This window comes from Mobula birostris, chromosome 22 (assembly GCF_030028105.1).
Source record: "Mobula birostris isolate sMobBir1 chromosome 22, sMobBir1.hap1, whole genome shotgun sequence".
Lineage (NCBI taxonomy): Eukaryota > Metazoa > Chordata > Chondrichthyes > Myliobatiformes > Myliobatidae > Mobula > Mobula birostris.
In genome coordinates, this window is record NC_092391.1 from 44,410,344 (window position 1) to 44,430,806 (window position 20,463).

Consider the following 20,463-nt stretch of genomic DNA (forward strand, 5'->3'; position numbering starts at 1 on the left):
TGCTAATATGACCATCCACCATCTGCTCCCATGGCATCACGTAACCCTGATCAGTGGGGGTGATGCTAAGCCAGTGTAACTTCTTGCCCAAGGGTGATCTGCAGGCTAGCAGGGGGAAGGAGCACCCTACAGCTCCTTTGGTTATAGACGTATCTCCACCCCACTGAACCCCTAAGTTTGTATACAAAGGATAAAAATCTTGGAACCTGTGAGAGCTTTATGAAATGAATCCTTCGAAGCTGCCCTTGACTTTACTCTTTGATTAACTTAAGAAGATAACCATTGCTGCCCACAGCTGATACTGAGACATCTCAACTACTGTTGACAAACCAGTCCATTGCAAGGGAACCGTCATGCCATTTTTGGGTCCTATGTTTGTTGACTTATCATAGTAGTAATAATTTCTTAGAGAACAATAAATCCGTTCTATTCCTTGCCCGTTGTGTAAGATCTTACAAAGGATGGTGACAGCGTATTTGGTACAGAAGAAATTCTGCTGATGCTGGAAATCCAAAGCACCACACACAAAATGCTGGAGGAACTCTGCAGGTCAGGCAGCAACCATGGAGATGAACCTACAGTCGACGTCTCGGGCCGAGACACATCTTCAGGTCCAAATGACACCGAAACGGGCAGCCAAAATGATTACAGTGAAGGATGTTTAAATGAATTATAACTCACTCAAGGGCTGGCACTCAGTTCTCTTGACCCCACTCCTGTCAACCACTGGGCCTTGTCCTGTCTGACCAGCGTCCTTCTCTTCCTTCCCTCCTCCCCTCGTCGGCCGTGATGGGTCCGGTCACTGAGTCTGTAAGAAGCGCCTGACATAGCCAGGTTCTGAACTGAGAACCGGGATCATGGACAAGTAACCGGGACACTTGTCTACGTCAAATCAATGCGGCGCGAGTCGCAGGCTGATGACGCGCCGCGGGTGGCCGTTGGTTGTTGCTGGGAGACGGCTGGCGGGAGCGGGAGGGGCAGCGGCGGTCGGAAAGCTGCGGCCCGAGGGCGATTGCAGCCGCCGCCATGAGCCACCAGGGAGCCGCGCTGCAGTCGTACAACAACGAACTGGTTAAATGTAAGTGGGACGGGGTGACGAGGTGATGAGACGGCGGGAAGCAGGAAGTAAGAGGCGCAGTCGGCTGTTGGACCCTCTGCCTGCTTCGCGTTCGTTAAGGTTATAGTAAATCTACCAGTCAGTATTACTTTCCCCCACTTACAGTGTTATCTATCTATCACTGCCTTAATTAGATTCAGCAACCGGGCCTCCGTCGTCCACACAACACCTCGGTTTCACATATGACGATCATTTGATGTCCTGTGGGCCTCTACTCCATAACACCGTAAGACACGGGAGCACAATTAGGACATTCGGCCCGTCGAGTCTGGTCCGCCATTCCATCATGGTCGATTTATTATCCCTTTTGGCCCCATTATCCTGACTTTTCCTGTAACATTTGACGCCTATACTAACTAACCAAGAACCTATCAATCTCCAGTTTAAATATACCCAATGACTTGGCCTCCAAAGCCATCTGTGGCAATGAATTACACTGATTCTCCACCCTCTGGATAAAGAAATTCCTCCTCATCTCTGATTTAAAGTGGCATTTTTGTAGTCTGAGCTGTGCCCTCTGGTCCTAGACTCACCCACCTTAGGAAACATCCTCTGCTCTATCTAGGCCTTTCAATATTTGATAGGTTTCAATGAGATTTCCACCCCCACATCTAAACTCCAGCGATTACAAACCGATAGCCATCAACCCCACCCTCCACCCTCCACCCAAATGCTTCAACCCCTTGATTTCCAGGATTATTCTCGTGAACCTCCTCTGGACCCTCTCCAATGCCAGCCATCCTTTCTTAAATAAGACCCGAAACTCCTCACGATATTCCCAAGTGTGTTCTAACCAATGCAGAGGTATTAGCAATGATCTTTCAAGAATTGATAGATCCTGGCATTGTACCGGATGACTGGAAAATTACAAATGTTACTCCACTATTTAAGAAGGGTGGGAGGCAGCAGAAAGGAAGCCATAGACCTGTTAGCCTGACATCAAAAGTTGTTGGAAGCGATTGTTAGGGATGAAATTACGGAATACCTGGAGGCAAATGACAAGATAGGCCAAAGCCAGCATGGTTTCCTGAAAGGAAATCCTGCCTGACAAACCTACTGCAATCCTTTGACGAAATTACAAGCAGGGTAGACAAAGGAGATGCAGTGGATGTGGTGTACTTGGATTTTCAGAAGGCATTGACAAGGTGTCGCAAAGGAGGTTGCTTAGCAAGATAAGAGCCCATGGAATTACAGGGGAGTTATTAGCATGGGTGGAGCATTGGCTGGTCTGCAGAAAACAGAGTGGGAATAAAGGGATTCTATTCTGGTTGGCTGCCAGTTACCAGTGGATTTCCACAGAGGTCGGTGTTGGGACTGCTGCTTTTTACAATGTATGTCAATGATTTGTACTGTGGGATTAATAGATTTGTGGCTAAATCTGCCAATGATACAAAGATAGGTGGAGGAGCAGGTAGTGTTGAGGAAACAGAGAGCCCACAGAGAGACTTAGATATTTTAGGGGAATGGGCAAAGAAGTGGAAAATGAAATACAATGTTGTAAAGTGTATGGTCATATACTTCAGTGGAGAAATAAATGGGCAGACTATTATATAGATGGAGAGAGAATTCAAAACGCAGAGATGCAAAGGGACTTGGGAGTCCTTGTGCAGGATACCCTAAAGGTTAACCTCCAGGTTACGTTGGTGGTGAAGAAGGTGAATGCAATGTTGGCATTCATTTCTAGAGGTATAGAATATAAGAGCAGGGATGTGATATTGAGGCTGTATAAGGCACTCGTGAGACCACACTTGGAGTGTTGTGAGCAGTTTTGGGCTCCTTATTTTAGAAAGGATATACTGACATTGGGGAGGGTGCAGGGAAGATTCTCGAGAATGATTCCAGGAATGAGGAACGTCTGGCAGCTCTTGGGCTGTATTCCCTGGAGTTCAGGAGAATGGGGGGGGATCTCATAGAAACATTCCAAATGTTAAGAGGCCTGAACAGATTAGATATGGTAAAATTATTTCCCATGATAGGGGAGTCTAGGACAAGAGAGCACGACTTCAAGATTGAAGGACATCCATTTAGAACAGAGATGCGGAGAAATTACTTTAGTCAGAGGGTGGTAAATCTGTGGAATTTGTTGCCACAAGTGGATGTGGAGGCCAAGTCATTGGGTGTATTTAAGGCAGAGATAGATAGGCTCTTGATTAGCCAGACCATCAAAGGGTATGGGGAGAAGGCAGGGAGTGGGGATGGCTGGAAGAATTGGATCAGCCATGGTTGAATGGCGGAGCAGACTCAATGGGCCGAATGGCCTACTTCTACTCCTATATCTTATGGTCAAAGCACCGACCCCCCCCCCCCCACTTACTTCAGCAAAAAAAAGCATCAGCAACTTCTACTCACCAAGCACAGCCGACTGTTTTTCAATATCCCATGGACTCGGCCTAGAAGATGAGGGCCATGAAGCCTCAGAACACCAAAGGCACCCTCACTTCTAGGCCATGTCCTTGGGATATCGCAAAACAGTCAGTCATGAGCCCCCGGGAGTGGGTCCCGTTGCCACAGCATCTGAAGTTTGAGTGTAGCTCCAGGTTAGGGTCTTCGACAGAACCCCATCCACCTTGAAAAGGGAAAAGAGATAACATTAAAGGCATAATGACATGTCTACCTGTGACTCCACTTTAAAGGGATTATGCACCTGTACCCCAAACTCCTTCTGTTCTACAATACCCAGAGTCTTTCTGTTCAATACAACAGTTTGACCTTGATTTGTCCTTCCAAAATGTAACACTTCACACGTAACTGAATTAAATTCCATTTGTCGGCCTACATACGAAGCCGAACAAGATCTTGCTGCAATCCTTGGTACTCCTTTGTCTACTGTATCACCTATGTTATTGTCATCTGCAAATTTATTAACTCTTCTTCTATATTGCAGTCCAAGTTGTTAATGTACTGCAGCTGACAAATAACAATGGGCCCAAAATTACTCCTGGGACACATCACTAGTCACAGACCTCCAGTCTGAGCAACATCGCCATCACCCTCTGTTACCTACCATCCAGCCAATGTTGTATCTGGTTTGCTACTGCTATTGTTTGCTAGCTCTGCTTGGGTGTCCTGTGATTTAACTCTTCAGAGCAACTTATAATGCTGAATTTTAATCAAAAGCTGTACTGAAATCCACGTGTACCCTGTCTACCTCGTCAGCCTTCCTTGGCACTTCATCAAAAAATTCAAATTTGTAAGACAAGATCTCCCACACACAAAGCCATACTTGCAATTACTAATCAAACCCCACTTTTTCCAAATATCCCTCAGAATGCTTTCCAGTATCCTATCTACCACAGATGTTAGGCTAACAGGTCTGTACTTACCATGTGTATCCTTACAACCCATCTTAAATAAAGACACAGCGTTAGCTATCCTGCAGTCTTCCGCATGTTCAGTGGATTCACCTGTAATTATTTCAATTTCCACAAAGGGTAGACATTGAGTGCTAAATGCCTATGTGACAAATGTCAATTCGACAAACCTTTATTGCACTCCACCTATCACAGGTATGTTAATCCTTTGTTAGAGTAAACAGACTTGTTCATGATAGTCCATTTGCAATTTCCGGATGCCCAATATAAATGGATCAAGACAACTCTGTTCTTGCAATGAAGCCCAACTTGCGCTTTGCCCTCCTGTTATCTGTGATTTCAGTAGTTGGTGTGAAAGGTCACCTACATGGACTGTCTGAGATCTCTGTCAAGAAATCCATGATTCAGTTACAGAGGGTGGTGTTGAGACCTAACAAGAATAGTTGGGTCCCAACACCTCTTGCAACTCATGTCAGGCCAATTGATCTATTACTCCCAGTATTCGCTCTTTCCCTCTTCTTAAATAGTGGGTTAACATTTGCTAATTTCCAATCTGTGGAAACTGTTCTCGAATCTGTGTTTTGGAAATCACAGACAGTGCAACCACCATCTCTTTCAAAACCGTAGCAAGCAGGTTATCAGGGGACTTGTCACCTTTTAGTTCTAGTAATTTTTCTAATTCCAATTTCTTATTGATGTGAATTTCTTCAAACCCCAGTCACTCTGGACCCATCGTCCTCCACTCTTTTCAGGGTTTGTCTTCCATGAAGAATACTACAAAATATATCATTACTCACAGAGGAATACATTCAGTGAAAGACCACTGACTTGTACTAATAACTCTGATCCTCTGTTGCCTGATCTGCTGAGAACCTCCAGGATTTTATATTCTCATTCCAGATTTCTGACATTAGTAGTTATAATTTTAGAATACAAAATGTTTAGTTTATCTTCTGTGCAATTTCCTTATTTCTCCAATGTATGTTGTCCTTTCTTAGTCTATGCCCATGGTAATTAATTCTGCTTTATTTTTACATGGAAGCTTTGCCTATTGAACTTTAGTTTCTCTTTCCTTATCAAAGCCTCAGTTCTGCTTTTATATCCTGAGATTTTATCAATCATCAAGCTTAGTAATTTCTTCTAGCAACATTATCATTTCCTTTGATTTAATGCTATCTTAAACTTGATTGCAATGACTGGACCACTTTTCCTGTTTTTTTTTGTTTTACAGGGATATATATTGCTCGCATGTCTTAATTTTTAAAACGTTAGCCATTATGTATTTGCCAACTTATACCCTTTAATGTGCTTGCGCAATGTGGCATTGCCAGCTCGTGCTTTTGTTGTTTACTAATATCTGAATATAGTACTAAGATTTCAGATTAAACTGCATCGCATTCAAACTTCAGAGGATATTCTGTCGTATTATTAGTGTTCCCTCAAGAACTTACAACATTAGTTCTTCAATTAGTCCTTTCTCATTATGCAATACTAAATCTAAAAGAATATCTTTTCTTGTTTTGACCTAGTAAACTGTCGGACACACTCCATGAATTGCCCTTGTGACAGAGAACGCTCGGCAAACGTACTCCATATGTGTGTGTGTGTGTGCATATATATATATATATAGAGACAGATATATATACACACACACACACACACATTGCCTTGCCATTCTGCTGTTGTGCTGAGCCTGCGCACTTCAATGTCTTTCCCAGTATGTTCTAATAATGTATTCTACTGGCTTGGCTTTATGGTGCCTTTCCTGCCATACGCAGCGGATTATTCAATTTCTTTTGTAATGGGGATATATAAGTGTGTACATGTTGTTTGTATAGTGTATTTAATGTAGATACTTCTGTTTATTTTGTAATATGATTGAAACCACATTGTGGGGTGCAGCATATTCTAATTCATGTGCAGTCTTAAGTTAACTTGGCTAGTAATTAAAGTCGATATGTCCTAGTGCCTAAGGAAATCAGGACTCTGCCCTCGGTAAGAGAGAGAGAGATCAGGCTGCCAGGAGTTCACACTGGATAAATAGTTTGGAGCTAATTATTATGTTTCCTGGTAGACATCTTTTTGTAAATATTGCCAATTTTCTTTTCATTATTTTTGCTAATAGATAGCTGGATAGATAGATACTTTATGATCCCAAAGGAAATTGCAGAATCACAAGTGCAGAGGTATAAATATTAGAAGAGAAGTAGAAAGATTAAAAAATAAGTTACCTTAAAAAGCCTATCAGGAGAGGGTCATCACTTCCACGGCTGTGAGTTGACTCGTTATAGAGCCTTGATCATCAAGGGTAAAAATGACCTCATATAGCACTCTTCAGAGCAGCGCAGTTGTCTTAGCCTGTTACTAAAAGTGCTTCTCTGTTCTGCCAAGGTGGCATGCAGAGGGTGAGAAACATTGTCCAGAAATGCCAGGATTTTCCGTAGGGTCCTTTGTTCTATCACAGTGTGTCCAATTTGATTCCTATAACAGAGCCAGCCTTTCTAATCAGTTTACTGAGCCTGTTGGCATCACCCACATTGATGCCATTGTCCCAACACACCACTGCATGGAAGATTATACTGGCAACAACAGACTGGTAGATTATGTGAAGAAGAGACCTGCATACTCCAAAGGACCTCAATCTTGTCAGGAAGTAGGGGCGACTCTGGCCCTTGTACACAGCCTCTGTGTTGGTGCTCCACTCAAGTCCGTAAAGCAGATGTGCCCACAAGTACAAGTCAGAAGTACACAAGCCAGTCCTCATTGAGGGGACAGCAGTGCAAAGGGTGAGCTGCTTCAAGTTCCTGGGTGTCAACATCTTTGAAGATCTATCCTGGGCCCAACATATTGATGCAATTATGAAGAAGGCAAGACGGTGTATATTTCATTAGGAGTTTGAAGAGTGGTGGTGGTTCGTCCATCGTTGTGGATGAAGACCTTGACACCATTGATGGTGTCGAGAGTACCACATGATCTGGATTTAAGTGAGGGAGAGTTGCGCAGCATCAGCCTCACTCTCTTCCCAATTCCCATCTGGATCCAGTGGCAAGACAAGAGTCGAGACGGCTGGAGATGGGACTAGGCGCAGTGGATGACCAGGACGTCTTCTATGTCTAGTCGTGCTCTACACGTTCCACAACGCTTGCAGAGACCGCCTTCTTGATCGTTGGACCTTCCATTGGTCTCATCCGGTCAGTCTGCCGGAGTCTGTCTTCACATGCTGGGATAGACAACTCCCTAACTCACCAAGGGTTTGAAACCAGTCGGCTACCCTCACCTGGTTTAGCCGGCTTGTCGAAACCGTTGCCCGGGGTGTGGCCGCTGTCGCATGCAAACAGCTACAAGGAGCCACAGGTGAGAGCTGAGTGCCAGGTGGGGACCAAAAGTGGACAAACCGCCTTGAAAAGGATGCGACATGTTCCCCCACCAGAGGTGCTACCCCTCCCTGACACCCCATACACCCCATACGGAGTTTGAAGAGTATGTGTACTGTGGCGAGCATTCTGATTGGTTGCATCACTGTCTGGTATAGAGACACCAATGCACAGGATTGGACAAAGCTGAAAAGGGTCACAAATTCAGCCAGCTCCATCATAGGCACCAGCTTCCCCACCATCAGGGACATCTTCAATAGGCAATGCCTCAGGAAGGTGACATCAGTCATTAAGGACACCTACCATTTAGGACATACCCTCTCCTCATTGCTGCCACCATGGAGGAGATGCAGGAGTCTGAAGACCCACACTCAAATGTTTTAAAAACAGCTTCTTTCCCTCCACCATCACGTTTCTGAACAGACAATGAACACACAAGCACTACTTCACTTGTCTATCTATCTCTTACTGTAATTTATAGTAATTTTTATGTATTGCACTGTATTGCTGCTACAGAACAACAAATTTCATGACATAGTGTAAGTCAGTGATAATAAACCTGATTTTCTCGCATCTGCATTTACTTGAGAGACAGACACAGTCTATAGAACTGAGGCAAAACAGTAGAGAGGTATCATATCTAAGTATCTAAGAACAGTAGACCATATCTAAATTACAGAAGTGGAGGAGCTTGTTGTGTTGATAAGTCTCCAGGGCCTAACAAGTTGCTTCCCCCCCACCCCCACCAAACCTTGTGGTGGACTAGTGAAGAAATTGCAGGGGCCCTGGAAGAGGTATTTAAAATATCCTTAGCCGCAGGTGAGATGTTGAGGGGTTGAGAATTAGCTAATGTTCCACTGTTTAAGGAAGTCTCAAGAATAAGCCAGGAAATTTAGGCCAGTGATCCTGATGTCAATGGTGGGCAAATTATTGGAAGGTGTCCTAATTGTTAATTATAAGGCCCTGATTAGTAATAGTCAACATAGCTATGTGTGCAGTAAGTTATGTCAAATCAATCTTAGAGTTTTTCAAGGCGGTTACCAAGGAAGTTGATGAAGGAAACCAGTGGATGGACATGGACTTAGGCAGGGCCTTTGACAAAGTTCCACATGGGAAATGTTCAGGAAGGTTCAGTGATTTGACATTCAAGGTGAGATAGCAAATTGGATTCAACATTCCCAAAAAGCCAGAGAGTGGTTGTAGATGGTTGCCTTCCTGACTGGAGGCCTGTGACTAGTGATGTGTTACAGGGATCGGTGTTGGGTCTATCGTTACTTGTTATCTCCATTAATGATATAGATGATAATGTGGTAAACTGGATCAGCACGTTTGCAGATGACACCAAGACTGGGGGCATAGTAGACAGCAAGGAAACTATCAAAGCTTGCAGTGCGATTTGGACCAGCTGAAAAATGGCAGATGGAATTTAATGTACTTTGAGTGGAGAACCCAAAGTACGTCTTACACAGTGAATGGCAGAGCACTGAGGAGTGCGGTAGAACAGAGGGATCTGGGAATACACATCCATAATTCTTTGAAAGTGGCATCATAGGTGCATAGTGTCATAAAGAGAGCTTTTGGCACAATGACCTTTATATGTCAGAGTATTGAGTACACATGTTGGGATGTTATGTTAAAGTCATAGAAGACATTGGTGGGGCCAAATCTGGAGTACTCAGATTTAGACATACAGCATGGTAACAAGCCTGTGCCACCCAATTACATCTATGTGATCAATTCACCTACTAATCCATGTGTCTTTGGAATGTGGGAGGGAACCAGAGCACCCAGAGGAAACCCATGCAGTCACAGGGAGAATGTACAAACTCCTGACAGACAGTGGTGGGAATTGGACCCGGACCGGTGGCAGTGTAATAGCATTCATTAACCGTAGCGCTACTGTGCTGTTCTGATCATTCATCTACAGGAAAGATATCAATAAGACAAAGAAGACAGGGAAAATTTACAAAGATGGTGCTGGGATTTGAGGAAAAGGTTACAAAGTTAGGTGTATATTCTCTGGAGTTAAGGAGAATGATAGTTTTGATAGTGTTATACTAAATTAATATGGGTATAGATAGGGTAAGTGCAAACAGGCTGTTTCTACTGAGGTTGGGTGAACCTACATCTTCAGGTCATACTGTATGCTAAGGGTGAGGTAAATATTTAAGAGAACTTGAGGGAGAACTTCTTTACTCAGAGGGTGGTGTGAGTGTGGAACGAGATGCCAATGGAAGTGGTAGATGCAATTTTGATTGAAAAATTTAAAAGAAGTTTCGATAAGTATATGGAAAGGAGGGATATGGAGAACTATGGTCCAGGTGCAGGTCAATGGGAATAGGCAGAATAATAGTTCGGCATGGATTAGATGTGCTATTTTGGGGGATATTTATATAAATTGAAGGAATATTTTCTGCCTTCTACTGTTCTTCAACACCAGCCAAATTGTTTCTATTTCTTATTTTTCTAAACTAGGATCATTCACTTTTGTCTTTAATTAATTTGCTAATGTTAGGGCTACCCAACTTCCTTTTTCATTTTGTCCATCTCCTCTAAAAGTTAAATATCCAAGGATGTTTAATTCCCAACCTTTGTTGCTTTTCAACCACAGTCCTGTGATGGCTATTAGATTGAATCCATGTATTTCTATCTGTGTAAAGAAAGGTCAAGGGAGAGAGGAGCATGGAAAGGGGGCAGATGAGGAGCAGGAAAAGGAAGAAAGGAATGAAAAACAGTATAGTTTGTTTTCAGAAAGTGTCCACTCAGTCCTTTCAGTCTGTCACCTATTCAGTAACTTTTTTGACTGAGTTATTCCTTATCTCTTGACAACACTCGATCTGGATATTTTATTTTCTGCAATGACAGGTATAGAGGATTTGTGCACAAAGAGAGAAGAGCTGAATCAGCAAATTCTCAAGGAAGAAGAAGAGAAGAACAGACTTCAGAATGACATTCGCATTTTGACGGAGAAACTTGCAAAGGTGAATGAGAGCCTAGCACGCAAAATGGCCACACGAAATGAATTTGATAGAACTATTGCAGAGACTGAAGCTGCTTATATGAAGGTGAGTACAAAAATCACTCAGGTTCTTTTAATTGAAATCTTATCAACTACTTGAAATATCATCAAGACGCACAGCCATGACATTAAAAAGCTACAGGAAAACTAAGCTTTATGTCAGTCACTTTTCCTTTCTGCATCCATGATCCTCATCCCCATAGATCACACTTTAATTCAGCGGGATCACTGAACTATAGGCAATGAAATCTACTTTGTGAGTGATCCTTTTTGTACCCTGGGACTGTGCTGTTACAATTTTGTAGGGACGCTGAAACATTTGTGCTTGGAGAACGTAAAACTGAGCTTGTTGGCATTTTCATGGACGGTACAGTTAAGTATTTGCAGTGATGTCTGGTACTGTGCATTGCTTTTTTGACTCTGCTTTTTGCTGTTTTATATGCCCTCTCTTTTGCTTTTAAATTGGTTATGTCTTCCCTTGTCAGCTACTCTTGTGTCATCTTGCCTTTAGAATGCTTCTTCTTTGGGATGTATTTATCCTGTGCCTTCCAAATTGCTTCCAGAAACTCCAGGTGTTGCTTCTCTGCTGTCATCCCTGCTAGTGTCTCCTTCCAATGAACTTTGGCCAGCTCCTCTCTCATGCCTCTTTAATTCCCTTTACCCTACTGTAATACTGATACATCTGACTTCAGCTTCTCCCTCTCAAATTGCGGGTGAATTTATCATATTATGATCACTGCCTCCCAAAGGTCCCTTTACTTTAAGCCCCCTAATCATAAGACATAGGAGCAGAATTAGGCCATTCAGTCCATCGAGTCTGCTCCGCCATTTCACCATAGCTGATCCATTTCCCTCTCAACCCCTTTCTCCTGCCTTCTCACCATAACTTTTCATGCCCTGTCTAATCAAAAACATATCAACCTCCACTTTAAATATACCCAATGACCTGGCCTCCACAGCTGAGTGTGGCAGCAAATTCCACAGATTCACCACCCTCTAGTTAAAGAAATTACTCCTCATCTCTGTTCTAAAGTGACATCTCTTTACTCTGAGGCTGTGCACTGGGGTCCTAGACTCCTCTCACCATAGGAAACGCCTTCCACATCCACTCTTTCAACATTCAGTCGGTTTCAATGAGATCACCTCTCATTCTTCTAAATTCCAGCGAATAAAGGCACAGAGCCATCAATGGCTCTTCATACAATAAGCCTTTCAATCCCAGAACCATTCTTGTGAACCTCCTCTGAACGCTCTCCAATGTCAGATCCTTTCCTAAATAACAGGCCCACCAAAACCGCCCACAGTACTCCAGGTGAGGCCTCACCAGTGCCTCATAAAGCTTTGGCATTACATCCTTACTTTTATATTCTAGTTCTCTCAAAATGAATGCTGACGTTACATTTGCCTTCCCCAACCTGCAAATGAACCTTTAGGAAATCCTTTGCACCTTGGACTGTTGAATTTTCTTCCCATTTAGAAAATAGTCTGTGCTTTTGTTCCTTCTACCAAAGTGCATGACCATACACTTCCCTGTGCTGTATTTCATTTGTCACTTCTGTTTGCCACCTTTTATACTCCTGAACACTAAGTTTTGGCCATACAACATCAATAGGTAGTTTCAGTGGTAATGACTTTGTTACACTCAGATTCATTGCCTTCTTAATTCTTCCTTCGACAATGCTGTGTTTTCTTGCTGATGCCCTTCCCCTGCAGCAGTTAAGTGCCCTGTCCATTGCTGTTCCCTGTTTGCACAGATCCTGGAAAGCTCACAGACTCTGCTGACTGTCCTGAAGCGGGAAGCTGGAAGTCTGAGTCAAGTCAAAGAGAACAGGGATGAATGACTCCTGATTTTTCTGCAATCAACTTCAATCACAGCAGTGAGAAATGTCCTCAACAGATGCCCACTGTACAGTTTCAAATAACACCTCTATCAGGGATTTTTGATTCTTCAAAAAAAATGACTTGTTTGTAGTGCTGCATTGTAATAAAGTATATAGATAGAGAAAACATGAATTATTTAAATATATCATTATAATGATTGGGAATCCTTCCAGCACTAGAAAGAAGTTTACCTGCCTTTTATGGTGAGAGGAGGGATAGTGATCCCCGATTTCTGTAATAGTTTTATCATTTGAACTCCCCCAATCACTTTGGCATTGAAGGAAAATGCTGTGCTGTGAAGGAGGAAGTCGACAGGAATAGCTAATGTCTCGGTGGGCATTGGCCACAAAAATCTTTGTGCAGTCATACGTTTTTCAACACAAAGTTCTAAATTTTGGTACTGCAACATCTATAGACAGGATAACTGAGTTCATACTTAAAGATTTAGTAAAAGCTTTATGTCAAACTATTGTAGGATTTTGTGAATAAAACACGCATGTCAGTTTATATGCTTAAAAGCCACAGCCCTTTACTTCCATTATGAACAGTCCGAAAGCAGTGGCCTTACATTGACATCATTACATCAGACACCATCTCTTAAAGTGAACACAATTCAATGACGGTGTTTATCAGTTATGTAGAACAGTTTCTGTTATGAACAATGTATCATCTGTCACTCACTGCATTACCCTACACAGCAACCCCCCCCCCCCCCCCCATCCCAACCCAGAATTCACCAAAACTGGCTTCGTGAATGAGCCTGGAGCTCGTATGACCTGCCCGGCTCGGGTTCTATGGAGTAACAGCAGAGGTGCTTCTGGCACATCCAGGAGTGTGCTAACATGCAGATGTCCATGTTGTGACGCAGGGGTATGGTAGTGGAACCATCCAGGTCTTGGTAGGCCAGTTTAAGGCGATCTACAGAAATACATTCAGGTTTGCCCGTCCTACCTACAAGAATAATCTTTCCACCACATTCCAAAAAGGGAACGGGCTATCATTAGGGGGCCTAGGTGGGTGTCAATATGCATCACTATGGACAAAAATGAACAAGGTCGACTGAAACCCAAGAGTGCTGTTTCCATGATGGGAGGTAGGAATAGACGTAAAAGAATTGAGTTTACTTTATACTTTATTGTTGCCAAACAATTGGTACTAGAATGTACAATCATCTTAGCGATATTTGATTCTGCGCTTCCCACTCCCTGGATTACAAATATTAAAAATTAGTAAATATTAAAAAATTAAATTATAAATCATAAATAGAAAATAGAAAAATGAGGGCAGAACATGAAGTGCCAACCAGGTGGTTGTGGAGTCAGGAATAAAATCACCTGGCACCTGTAGTCCCATAGTACACCAACTGAGCTGTGTGGAGGACTGCAGGTCCTCTTTTGGAACTTCTGAGCCCCAGCAAGAGCCACAGGAGACGACCATGCCCAGACTCGTCCCACGTGAGGGTCCTCAGCGCAGCCTTTAAGGAACAGTGAAATTGCTCACACAGGCCATTGGACTGCATGTGATATGCTGTGCTGTGATGCAATTTACCGCCAAGATTCTGGGCCATTGTGCCCCAGAGGTATGAAGTGAGTTGGGGGCCACGGTCAGAAGAAACATCAGATGAGGTGCAAAACCAAATAACCCAGGTGTCAATGAATAGCCGAGCCTTGTCCGCAGCCATCATTGGTGCTAGAGGGATAACCTCTGGCATCCACCTTGGTAAGGAAATGTGTGGAACTGCTGTTGGGGGTGGGGGGAGGAGAGCAGGGGAGGACCAACCAAGTCCACAGCAACGTGATCAAACCATAACTCAGGAACTTCAAAAGGTGCCGATGGTGCCAAAACATGATGGTTAATTTTTGCCCTCTGATGCATCTGCTCCTAAGAGATCAAATCCTATGGCCAGTTCTCTCAGGCTCCTTCTCTTGCCACCTCCCACCAAAAAGACTTCGACCCACCTTAGTGTCCATCATAAAACCTCTTCCCCCAGCGTCCTGATTGGATGACACACATTCCTAAGCATCCCTTACCTATAACAGTAACCCAAACAGGCTGAAAGCAGAACAGACTGTTCTCACAGTATTGCTAAAATGAAATACCTACAGCATAGCACAAAATATCTGAAGCAGACCATTACACAAGAGAGGGGCAACAGCTCCATGTTGAGAATGGTGCATGTATGGAATGGGCTCTCAGAGAAAGTGATTGAGTGATACAATAACAATATTCAAAAGACAAGTATGTGATTAGGAAGGGTTTAGAGCAGGGGTTCCCAGCCTGGGGTCCACAGACCCCTCAGTTAATGGTATTGGTCTATGGTATAAACAAGGTTGGGAACCCCTGGTTTAGAGGGATATGGACTAAATGGGACACCATAGTCAGCACAAATGAGTGGGGCTAAAGACCTGTTGTCCTGTTGTATTATCTGTACTATGACTCTAAAAGAAGTTGTGCATTTGAAAAGCATATCCTGGACACAGTTTAAAGCTACTAAGCATTACATGTGTTCAGTGGCTGGCTAGAGAGACTTCATCAAGCATCTCAAATTACAATGGAGTGCAGATCATTTGATAGGGTAGTGAGACGATCATCAGCCGAGCTGGAGTTGCACATGCTGGGTAAGGAATCATTGAATGACAATGGTACTGAAGGAACCTTAACATTTGTGCTGTCTCTCTGCAAGAGCAATGCAACTAGTCCCCATGGCTCTATTGTTTTATTTTCCCCCAAATACTGATTTTATATTTGAGAGCCATAATAGAAACTGTCCAGTCAGGCAGCCAATGGACTCCAGATGCTGAGTAGTCATGTGCTCTTGGGTATGAATTTCTGTAGTTAAGTGGTCCTGGTAGAACTCACTGAATATGTTTATACAGAAATAAAAACAAAAAAGGTGATAGACTCTCAATCTCTTTTAAATGTTACAGCTGAATCTGCCTCCAGCCCAACAAGGCATTCCAGAACCTAACCACCTACTCTATAATAAAGAAATTTTCCATTATCGTCTTTGATTCTTTGGGCAATCACCTTCCTTCATTTTGTATCCCAAGTTCTTGACCAAAGTGGATCTTTACTGCTTGAAGTGAGGGAGTGCAGTGCAACTGCAGTGAGAAGGCCACCTTTCAAAAATAATATACATCTAGGGTCGGTATGATTTGGGGTTCAGCTAAACAGGAACCTCATGTTGTTCCGATTAAAGAAACTTCGGTTTGAGTGAATGCTGTGTAACTACTGCCCATATACAATTATCAATTGGCAAGAAATAAGAGTGTACACCGCATAAAATTATAAAGCATATTTACTAATTTCAACTTTATCAAAGTTATTGAGAAAGAATGAAATAAAAGGGCCCATTTCAGTTAAACGTTCACATAACAGTTGGAGCTTGTGTCTTCCAAAGCTGGGTATAACCGTTGCTCATGGCGCTGAACCCTTGGTCTGGGTGGAAGCACCAGCTGCAGTCCAAACTTCCCTTAAAGTCCATCTCGAACAAACTGGCTCTCTTTCAGAAGTATTGACTTTCCTCCCTGGAGCCATTCATCTGCACAAAGCACTTCTTGCAATGGGGACTCTTCTTCCCACAGCATCCTGCTGCATCTTCCCTTCTGTTCTGCCAGAAAGTCACCAAACTGGACTACTGTGTGTCACAAACCTCTCTCCACCCCGTTCTCTTTAGCACTTCCTCCAGATCCCACCATCCTGATTGGCTGACGCAACATTCCAAACCTGAGCAGCAAGGCTTCTCATCTTAGCCAAAATCAAAACATTCTACCAGCAGGACACACTGCTTTTGCAGAAAACTGACAAAATGAAATACGTACAGCATAATGTAGAAATCTAAGCCAGGGTATTACACACAGAAGGTAGTGAGTTCCTGAAATGAGTTGTCAGAGGAAATGATCAAGGCAGGTATAACTGCAACATTTAAGTTGTATTTGCATAGTTACATGGCGAGGAAAGACTTGGAAGATTATAGGCCGAGCACAGGCAATTGGGATGAGCAGGAAGGATATTATGGTTGGCATGGATCCATTGGGCTGAAGGGCCATGTTGTATTACTTTATGACTATGACTCGAAGGATTTCCCATTTTTCCAGCCTGCAAGTCCTTCATCGCTAGAATATGGAGGAGCCAAGCTGGACACAATATTGCAGACATGGATAAACCCAGTGCCTCATGTATTCCTTGCTATTATACTCTATAATTCTTCAACCACACCACTTCATCAACCTAACCTGCCATTTTCAATGTATTCCTTTTACCAATGCGACCTTTTCATAATTACATTTTCTCATCTTCTGAGCAGAAAATAAAACTATTTCTCAGCATTAAATCTCATCTGCCATCTACCAGTTAGTGTGTCCATATCTCATTGAAGTCTCTTCCTATCCTCAGTTTAACAACCCTCCAAATTTTGTGTCCTCTGCAAATTCAGAGATAGTTGCCCATGTACTATACCTAATCAAATAATGAATTTATATAACTAAAGGCAATGGTCTGTAGCACTGGACCTTGGGAAACTCCACTGTATGCTCACTTCCAGAACGTAATGGCCTTTCCCCATTCTGTCTCCTGTTGCAGAGAATGAAAAATTGGCCACCACCCCTTTTACTCCAGGTCTTCACCCTGAGAAAGTCTACTATGTAGTATCTTATTGAAAGATCTTTGAAAGTCCACATAAATTATATTAAACACATTTCACTCATTGATCTCATCAAAATCATATTAGTTTAGTTAAAAATGACTTGTCTTTAACAAATTTATAATCGGTGTTTGCTAATCAATCCAAGAGACTAAATTTTTATTATTACTTCGTCCCTTGCTTCCCATGACAATCTGAGATTCAACTCATTACATCTGAAAATGGCATCACAGGCAGACAGTGGTGAAGAAGGCATATAGCAAACTTTTCTTCATTGTTTGGGGCACTGACTAAAACTTGGCAAAGTCATATTGTAGCTGTATAAAACTTGGGTCGCAAAAGGCATGTTGTGTGCAGTTCTGGTTGTCACACTACGGGAAGGTTGTGGAGGGGGTGCAGAAGAGGTTCACCAGGTTGTTGCTTGGGCTGAAGTGTCTTAGCTTCAAGGAGAAATTGGACGAACTTGCACTGTTTTCTCTGGAGTGCTGAAGGTTAAGTAACCTGACAAGTACTAATGAGAGGAATAGAGTAGATATGAGACTTTCTCCCAGGGTGGGAATATCAAATACTAGAAGGCATAGGTTAAAGGGGAAAGTTTAAAAATATGTAAGGCAATTATTTTTTCCCCCCACAGACAGTGGAAGGTGAGATGGAAGATGCAGATACAGTGGCTGTGTGTAAGAGGCTTTGAGATAAATACACAAATATTCAGGGAATGGAGGAATATGGTCCATGTGCAGGCAGTTGGCAGTAGTTTACACTGGCGTCATGCTTGGTATAGATAGGGTGGGTTGAAGAGCCTGTTGCTGTGCTGAGCTGTTTCATCCGTAGTAGATGAAATATCCATTTATGCAAGTCCATAGTTCTAGTTCTAGCATATCCAGAATCTCAGTGACATCTCTCTTTCTGAATCTCCATCAGCACCTCTTCCTCTATAAACATGATATAAAGTACTTATTTAGATCTCAGCTGTTCCCTCTGCCTCTGTGATAATGACTCAATTCTCCCTGATCAAACTCCCTTAAAACCCTTTTTGTTTGGATTCCCTTTTATACCTGCTGCTAGTCTTTTTTTCATGAACTCCTTTTCCCATTTCCTTTATTGCTCTTTTAAACCCTCTATAATCAGCCCAATCCTCCCTTGAGCTAAAAACTTGGCATCTGCTATGCTTCTTTAATTCTACTCTGTTTTACTCTCTATTCATTCACCAGGGAAGACCATAAGACATAGGAGTAGAATTAGGGCATGTGGCCCATCGCTCCTTTTTTCCCATCCTCACCCCCATTCCCCAGCCTTCTCCCCATAACCATCTTCCAACCAAGAACCTATCAATCTCTGCCTTAAATACACCCAATGATCCTGTCTCCACAGTTGCATGTGGTAACAATTTCACCACCCTCTGGCTAAAGAAATTTCTCCGCATCAATTTTAAATGGATGCCCCTCTCTCCTGAGGCTGTGCCCTCTTGTCCTGGATTCCCCTACCATGAGGAATATCCTTTCCACATCTACTGTCTAGGCCCTTCAACATTCAAAAGGTTTCAATGAGATCCCCCCCCCTGCCATCCTTCTAAATTCCAGCAAGCACAGACCCAGAGCCATCAAACGTTCCTCATATGATGATCCTTTCATTCCCAGAATCCTTGTGAACCTTCTCTGAACCCTCTCCAATGCCAGCACATCATTTCTTAGATGAAGCTCAGAACTGTTCACAATACTCAAGGTGGGGCCTCACCAGTGCCTTATAAAGCTTCAGCATCACATCCCTGCTCTTGTATTCTGGACCTCATGAAATGAATGCTGTTATTGCATGGGAACTCTCACTTTAACTCCTCAAAACTTTTGAAACAATTCCAAACTAAAATTACAAACGGGGAAATCTGCAGATGCTGGAAATTCAAGCGCTCACATAAAAAATGCTGGTGAACGCAGTAGGCCAGGCAGCATCTCTGAAAAAGAAAGTACAGTCGATGTTTGAGGCCAAAACCCTTCAGCAGGACTGGAGTAAAAAGGCTGAGGAGTAGATTCAAAACGTGGGGGGAGGGGAGAGAAGCGCCAGGCGATAGGTGAAACTTGGAGGGGGAGGGATGAAGCAAAGAGTTAGGAAGCTGATTGGTGAAAGAGACAGAAAGAAGGCCATGGAAGAAAGGGGCCAGGGGGTGGAGCACCGGAGGGCAGCGATGGGCAGGGAAGGAGATAACATGAGAGGGGGGACAAGGGAATGGGAAATAGTGTAGGGGTGGCCAGAGGTGGGGCATTACCAGAAGTTTGAGAAATCGATGTTCATGCCATCAGGTTGGAGGCTACCCAAACGAATACAAGGTGTTGCCCCCACTTTCTTTTTTTTCCATGGCCCTGTCTCTTTCACCAATCAACTTCCTAGATTATTGCTTCATCCCTCCCCCTCCATGTGCGATCGAGAATCTCCGGAGACGAAGGCCCCAAATCCTCGGCTTTGCGTATCGCCTGTTGCCAGGGCCGGGGTCGAAACGCTCGGCAGAGATGGTGCTCGGTGTCGGAGAGCTGGTCAGAAGCTCGGAGTTTTTCGGAGGGACTCGGAGTCGGACTGTGGTCGGTTGCTTCCAGGATGCTGCATCGGCAAGTTGGTGGCGCTGGAGGTTTACCGCCTGCGTGAGATGATGGGACTTTCGAGATACTTTGAGACTTGTACCGTGCCCATGGTCTGTTCTTATCAAATTACTGTCTTGCTTTGCACTGTTGTAACTATATGTTATAATTATGTGGTTTTTGTTAGTTTTTAAGTCGGTTTCTCATGTGTTTTCCTGATATTCTGGAAAAAAAATTTTATCATTTCTTAATGCATGCATTACTAAATGACAATAAAAGGGGACTGTGTGTCCTCATAATCATAATAATGTTTCACCTGACATTTCTCTCTCTCCTCGACCCATCTTTCAAATCTACTCCTCAGCTTCTTTTCTCCAGTCCTGCTGAAGGGTTTTGGCCCGAAATGTCAACTGTACTTTTTTCCATAGATGCTGCCTGGCCTGCTGAGTTCCTCCAGCATTTTGTGTGTGTTGCTCAGATTAAAATGGTTCAGTTCTACTTTTCCAGGGCCAGATCTGTATTTATCCCACTGAAACAGGAACACTGGGACAG

The 20,463-nt window shown here is 43.2% G+C and overlaps 1 protein-coding gene across 1 annotated transcript; it reads left to right on the top strand.

Moving 5' to 3' along the window:
- The first annotated feature begins 924 nt into the window (after positions 1–924).
- ssna1 (Sjogren syndrome nuclear autoantigen 1) lies at positions 925–13,209 on the top strand. The gene is made up of 3 exons (XM_072240571.1): positions 925–1,078; positions 10,668–10,867; positions 12,576–13,209. Exons 1-3 carry the CDS (start codon positions 1,027–1,029, stop codon positions 12,660–12,662), a joined length of 339 nt encoding a protein of 112 aa, XP_072096672.1. The 5' UTR covers positions 925–1,026; the 3' UTR covers positions 12,663–13,209.
- Positions 13,210–20,463: the final 7,254 nt, after the last annotated feature.

Coding starts and splice junctions, on each gene's coding strand:
- ssna1 (XM_072240571.1), top strand. CDS start 1,027: ATGAGCCACCAGGGAGCCGCGCTGCAGTCGTACAACAACGAACTGGTT. Junction 1,079..10,667: donor CAACAACGAACTGGTTAAAT/GTAAGTGGGACG, acceptor CTGCAATGACAG/GTATAGAGGATTTGTGCACA. Junction 10,868..12,575: donor CTGAAGCTGCTTATATGAAG/GTGAGTACAAAA, acceptor CTGTTTGCACAG/ATCCTGGAAAGCTCACAGAC.